General features: G+C 41.7%; 1 protein-coding gene across 1 annotated transcript in view; it reads right to left on the bottom strand.

The window, feature by feature from the left end:
- Positions 1-6,856, bottom strand: part of LOC105536956 (translocation protein SEC63 homolog) — a gene marked incomplete at its 3' end in the record, with an annotated part of 102,560 nt that overhangs the window by 12,969 nt on the left and 82,735 nt on the right. The window contains exons 15-16 of the mRNA XM_011976442.1: positions 3,382-3,441; positions 3,024-3,197 (exon numbers count right to left, since the gene is read on the bottom strand). Coding sequence (XP_011831832.1) covers positions 3,024-3,197; positions 3,382-3,441 — 234 coding nt within the window. The remainder of the gene's footprint in view (positions 1-3,023; positions 3,198-3,381; positions 3,442-6,856) is intronic.

The raw sequence follows: 6,856 nt of genomic DNA, 5'->3' as shown, positions 1-6,856 counted from the left end.
TTATTTACCCAGTAGTCATTCAGGAGCAGGTTGTTCAGTTTCCATGTAGTTGTGCAGTTCTGAGTGAGTTTCTTAATCCTGAGTTCTAATTTGATTGCGCTGTGGTCTAAGAGACTGTTTGTCATGATTTCCATTCTTCTGCATTTGCTGAGGAGTGTTTTACTTCCAATTATGCAGTCAATTTTGGAATAAGTGCGATGTGGTGCTGAGGAGAATGTGTATTCTGTCGATTTGGGCTTTACAATTTGGTATGTTTTTGCAGTGGCTGGTACCAGTAGTTACTTTCCACGTTGAGTGCTTCCTTCAGGAGCTCTTATAGGGCAGGTCTGGTGGTGACAAAATCTCTCTGCATTTCCTTGTCTGTAAAGGATTTTATTTCTCCGTCGCTTATGAAGCTTAGTTTGGCTAGATATGAAATTCTGGGTTGAAAATTCTTTTCTTTAAGAATGTTGAATATCGGGCCCCACTCTCTCTTCTGGCTTGTAGGGTTTCTGCCGAGAGATCTGCTGTTAGTCTGATGGGCTTCCCTTTGTGGGTAACCCGATCTTTCTCTCTGGCTCCTCTTAATATTTTTTCCTTCATTTTAACCTTGGTGAATCTGATGATTATGTGTCTTAGGGTTGCTCTTCTCAAGGAGTATCTTCGTGGTGTTCTCTGTATTTCCTGAATTTGAATGTTGGCCTGCCTCGCTAGGTTGGGGAAGTTCTCCTGGATAATGTCCTGAAGAGTATCTTCCAACTTGGTTTCATTCTCCCCGTCACTTTCAGGTACACCAATCAAACACAGATTTGGTCTTTTCACAGAGTCCCATACTTCTCGCAGGCTTTGTTCGTTTCACTCTTTCTTCTCTAATCTTGTTTTCTCGCTTTATTTCATCGAGTTGATCTTCAATCTGATATCCTTTCTTCTGCTTGATCAATTTGGCTACTGGGACTTGTGAATGTTTCACGAAGCTCTCGTGTTGTGTTTTTCAGCTCCATCATGTAATTTATGCTCTTCTCTACACTGGTTATTCTAGTTAGCAATTCGTCTAACCTTTTTTCAAGGTTCTTAGCTTCCTTGCATTGGGTTAGAACATGCTCCTTTAGCTAGAAGGAGTTTGTTATTACTCACCTTCTGAAACCTACTTCTGTCAGTTCATCACACTCATTCTCCATCCAGTTCTGTTCCCTTGCTGGCAAGGAGTTGTGATCCTTTAGAGAAGAGGCGTTCTGGTTTTTGGAATTTTCAGCCTTTTGGGGCTGATTTCTCCCCATCTGCATGGATTTATCTACCTTTGGTCTTTGAAGTCAGTGACCTTCGGATGGAGTCTCTTGAGTAGACATCCTTTTGTTGATGTTGATACTATTTCTTTCTATTTGTTAGTTTTCCTTCTAACAGTCAGGCCCCTTTGCTGCAGGTCTGCTGGAGTTTGCTGGAGGTCTGCTCCAGACCCTGTCTGCCTGGATATCACCGGTGGAGGCTGCAGACTAGCAAAGATTGCTGCCTCTTCCTTCCTCTGGAAGCTTTGTCCCAGAGGGGCACCTGCCAGATGCCAGCCAGAGCTCTCCTGTATGAGGTGTCTGTTGTAGGAGATGTCTCCCAGTCAGGGTACATGGGGGTCAGGGACCCACTTGAGGAGGCAGTCTGTCCCTTATCAGAGCTTGAATGCTGTGCTGGTAGATCCGCTGCTCTCTTCAGAGCTGCCAGGTAGGGATGTTTAAGTCTGCTGAAGCTACACCCACAACTGCCCCTTCCCTGAGGTGCTCTGTCCCAGGGAGGTGGGGTTTTATCTATAATTCCCTGACTGGGGCTGCTGCCTTTTCTTCGGAGATGCCCTGCCCAGAGAGGAGACAGGCCGCAGCAGCCTTGTTGGGCTCAGTGTCGTCTGTTTTACAACGAAGTGCCATTACAATTTACTGAGGAAAGAATGACCTTTTCAATGAATGGTGATGGTGTAAGTGGTTCATACCCCCTACCTTGCACCATTCATGAAACGTTAATTCAAGATAGTTTTATCAACTAAGGTAATGTTTCCAGAAGAAAACAGAAAAATACCTCCCTGACTTTGGAGCAGTCAGGATGTCTTAATTTTTAAGACACAGAAGCATTAGCCATTGATGAAAAATGACCTCATTGATGAAAAAAAGAGACTAATGAAATTGACCTCATTAAAATAAGAACCATTAGAAGCTACCAATAAGAGAGTAAAAATGTAAGGACTCTTACCCAGAATATATACAGAATTCCTACAAATTCAGTAACAAGACAAACAACCTAATAGAAAAAGAAGTTATCCAAATGGCCAGCAAGCACATGAAAAGGTGTTCAACATCATTAGCCATCAGGTAAATGCAAACAAAAATCACATGAAGAGATATCACTACAGATCTACCAAATGGCTAAAAGACTGGTAAAACCAAGTATTGGTGAGTATGTAGAACAAAAGACTCACGAATGTTGTAGGAAGGAGCATAAAATGGTACAACTTTGGCAAATAGGCTCTTTTAATGAGTTAAGCATGCACCTACTTTATAATCCAGCAATTCCACTGCTAGGTGGAAAATGACTGTCCACAAAATGCCATGTATAAGAATAAGCATAGCACCCTTTATTCATATTAGATTAAGAACTACAGACAACCCAAATGTCCAACAACCACAAAACAGATAAATGTGGTATATTCATACAATGAAATACTATACACATATACACACACACAAACACAGAATTAACTACTGCTACAAATACAGAGGGATTATCATGAACATAACGCTGAATGAAAGGAGTCATACATAAAATATGACACTTATATGACCTTTAAGAATAGGCAAAACTAATCTATGGCGATTACAGACAGAACAGTGGGAGGTAGAGGGATGGGGAGATGGGTGGAGGGCTCATTGAGAAGGGCACAAAGGAGCTTTCTAGGGTATCACAGGTGCATAAATATGTAAAACTTTTGAAGCTGTACACATAAGATTTGATCATTTTAGTGTTTGTATATTTTAGCTCAATGATAATAACGATAATAATAAACTTACATTCCCAACAACTCCATTTGCCTGCTTTTGTTTCTGTTGCTTTGACTGTGGTAACAGCACAGGTGTAGGTTTTTTTTTTAAAGGTTTCTTTTTTTTTGATTTAGCAGTTTTCTTGGGTCCTTTACTCTTCTGTTGCCATCCTCCTTTTGTCCTGTTCTTGTTAGTTTCCCCCTGCTGTAAATCATAACATGTCACACTTGTAAGTTATAGCAATAGATATTCAATTGAAGGTTACAGTAATTTTTAGGTGGAAATGGCTAAACTGAGTTACTCTCCCAGAGCAATATAAGTCAACTGGAGAAGTAAATAAAATACTTCTTTCACTAGGAAAGATAGGTTCGGAAACCCAAGTTTTTACCCCATCTTCTGCTGGCTGTTCCTCTGCAGCACAGATGGACTGCTCCTTTTCAAATACTTCCTAAGGGGTAGCAAAAAGAGAAATACAAAATCTGTCAACCTATATTTATCTTTCAGACAAAGCAATCTTTCAAACTGTATTTTTAAAGTATTTTTAACTGGCTACAATTGAGGAAGAAGGAGGAGACATTTAGCAATTACTAGCTGATGACTGTGTGCATATGCAAGTAGATACCTTGTATCTCACATCTGTCTTGAACAAGTTTTGAAAGTACAGTCTACTCAAGTTTACAAATGGAGTAAGGATACACACAGTAAAAATATTTAAAATTTCACTTTTATTCTGCTGGCACAGTGGCTCAAGCCTGTAATCCCAGCACTTTGGGAGGCTGAGACGGACGGATCACAAGGTCAGGAGATCGAGACCATCCTTGCTAACACTGTGAAACCCCGTCTCTACTAAAAAATACAAAAAACTAGCCGGGCGAGGTGGCGGGCGTCTGTAGTCCCAGCTATAGGGAGGCTGAGGCAGGAGAATGGTGTAAACCTGGGAGGCGGAGCTTGCAGCGAGCTGAGATCTGGCCACTGCACTCCAGCCTGGGCGACAGAGCAAGACTCCGTCTCAAAAAAAAAACAAAAATAAAAACAAACGAACAAAAAAAAATATTTAAAATTTCACTTTTATTCTAATAGAAAGCAAACATGAGTATTTTAATGTTATGAGTATACTATTTTCTGCATTAAAACCTTGACAATAAGTCAGTGTGATGTGCAAAATAACAACAACAACAACAAAAAACCCTTGAGACTAGTATTAGTTTATTCACTATTGTCAGTGATACTACTTAATGGACCTGAGACCTGAGACTAAGAACTGAATCATCACAGGTGGGGCACGGTGGCTCATGACTATAATCTCAGCACTTTGGGAGGCTGAGGCAAGAGGATTGCTTGAGCCCAGAAGTTTGAGACTAACATGGGCAACATAGTGAGACTCCACATCTATTAAAAAAAAATCACCAAGAAAATCTACCTATCCTAAAGCTATATCCACCAACCATACAATCCATTTAGAATCAGTACAGAACCGACAAATTTAGGATTTAAATCCCAGTAAGCATCTATACTAGATGACATACAGACTGTGTTTAATAAACTCCCTAGAATTATTAAAGCTAACAAGTAAAAGCAGTTATAATTGTTAGGCTCTATACAATAAAGAGAGCCTAATTCAGAAGTCAACTCTGAACAGTCCATACCACTTGCCCTTTTTCTTTTTTTTTTTTTTTTTTTTAAAAAAAGACAGTGGTCTTGTTATGTTGCACAGGCTGGTCTCGAACTCCTGAGCTAAAGGATCCTCCCAGCTTCCCACCTCAGCCTCCCAAGTAGCTGTGCCACTGTGCCTGCCCTGCCACCTGCTTTTTAAAACAAAGCTTTACTGGAACATGACCACACCCATTTGTAAGTTCAGTAGTTGCTACAAACACTGTATCACTTATAAAACCTAAGATACCTACTATCTGGACCTTTAAAGAAAAAGGTTGCCACTCCCTAGTCTAATTCTGTCATAACTTCCTCCTTTCACTTATTAGCTGGGTTCTGCTACTTGATTACTCCAAGGGACAGTTCATACAAGAATCGGAAGATAAAAACAATTCTTTTCTTTACTCCAGGGCAGTTCCATTCTTTTTTCTACCAATCACTCCAGAAACGTTAATAGTTCAAGAACAAATTTTTGCTCATTTTTCAGGCTGGGAAGTCCAAAGGATGTGGGTAGTCTAGATTCGGATTCTAAACCCAATTTTAGCATTGGTTTCGGTTCCTCTTCTCCCAGGAGGCACCTCTCTCACCCAGAGTCCACGACAAATGCTTCCTTATCACTTGCTATAATAAAACCAACATCTTGGATTCAATATATCCTACTACAAAATATGATTTTCAAGCCGGGCTTGGTGGCTTACGCCTGTAATCCCAGCACTTTGGGAGGCTGAAATGGTAGGATCACTTGAGGTCAGGAGCTCAAGACCAACCTGGCCAACACAGTGAGACCCCCATCTCTATAAGAAAAAAATATATATGTTTTTCCTACCAGCAATTTTAGGCATGGGATATAAATGTGGCATATATTTCTTGCAGATGCTCAAAAACCTCAGGGCAAAAGGCTAAAATCTACCACTAGTTGAATAAATTGAGTAAAAATACTTCAGTCTCTACCAGTTGACTCAGGAGAAAATATAAATAAAAGAAACTGAGAGCCAAGCATGCTGGCTCATGCCTGTAATCCCAGCACTTTGAGAGGCCAAGGCAGGAGGATCCTTTGAGCCCAGGAGTTTGAGACCAGCTAGGCAACCTACAGAGACCTGCATCTCTATTTAAAAATACATATACATATTAGGCCAGGCATGGTGGCTCATGCCTAAATCCCAGCACTTTCGGAGGCTGAGGCAAACATATCACTTGAGGACAGGAGTTCGAGACCTGCCTGGGCAACATGGAGAAACCCCATTTCTACTAAAAATACAAAAAATTAGCTGGGCATGGTGGTGCACACCTGTGGTCCCAGCTACTCAGGAGGTTGAGGTGGGAGAATCATTTGAGCCTAGAAGGCGGACGTTGCAGTGAGCCAAGATTGCACCACTGCACTCAAGACTGGGTAACACAGTGAGACCGTGTCTCAACAAAAAATAAAATAGGCCAGGTGCAGTTGCTCACGCCTGCAACCCCAGCATGTTGGGAGGCCAAGGTGGGTGGATCACTTGAGGTCAGGATTTCAGGACCAGCCTGACCAACATGGTGAAACGCCATCTCTGCTAAAAATACAAAAATTAGCCAGGCATGGTGGCATGTGCCTGTAATTCCAGCTACTAGGGAGAGGCTGAGGCAGAAGAATCACTTGAACCCGGGAGGCAGAGGTTGCAGTGAGCCGAGATTGCACCACTGCATTCCAGCCCGGGTGAGAGCCAGACTCCATCTCAAAAAAGAAGATGAAGGAAATATATGCAAAATGATTGCACCAGATTTAACAAAAAAGCATGAGACAAGTATCAATCTACATTTAAGTGCCTATACGTACGTATGCACTATAAAGATCCAGATGGTAAATATGAGCATGGAGAAAGATAGGAGAAGATACAAAACAACAAGATTATGCATTCTGGTCATTTGAGGCTGACAAGGGGTTTTCCTAAAGAAAATGAGAGATGGGCTGGGCACGGTAGCTCCTGTAATCCCAGAACTTTGGGGGGCTGAGGCAGGTGTATCACCTGAGTTCAGGAGTTCAAGACCAGCCTGGTCAACATGGTGAAACCCCATCTCTACTAAAAACACAAAAATTAACCAGGTGTGGTGGTGCGTGCCTGTAATCCCAGCTACTCAGGAGGCTGAGGCAGGAGAATCACTTGAACTCAAGAGATGTAGGTTGCAGTGAGCCAAGATCATGCCATTGCACTCCAGCCTGGGCAACAAGAATGAAACTC

This window comes from Mandrillus leucophaeus, unplaced genomic scaffold (genome assembly GCF_000951045.1).
Source record: "Mandrillus leucophaeus isolate KB7577 unplaced genomic scaffold, Mleu.le_1.0 Scaffold166, whole genome shotgun sequence".
In the NCBI taxonomy this organism is placed as follows: Eukaryota; Metazoa; Chordata; class Mammalia; order Primates; family Cercopithecidae; genus Mandrillus; species Mandrillus leucophaeus.
Note: the sequence above shows the minus strand (reverse complement) of the source record. Positions and strands in the feature narration are given on the sequence as shown.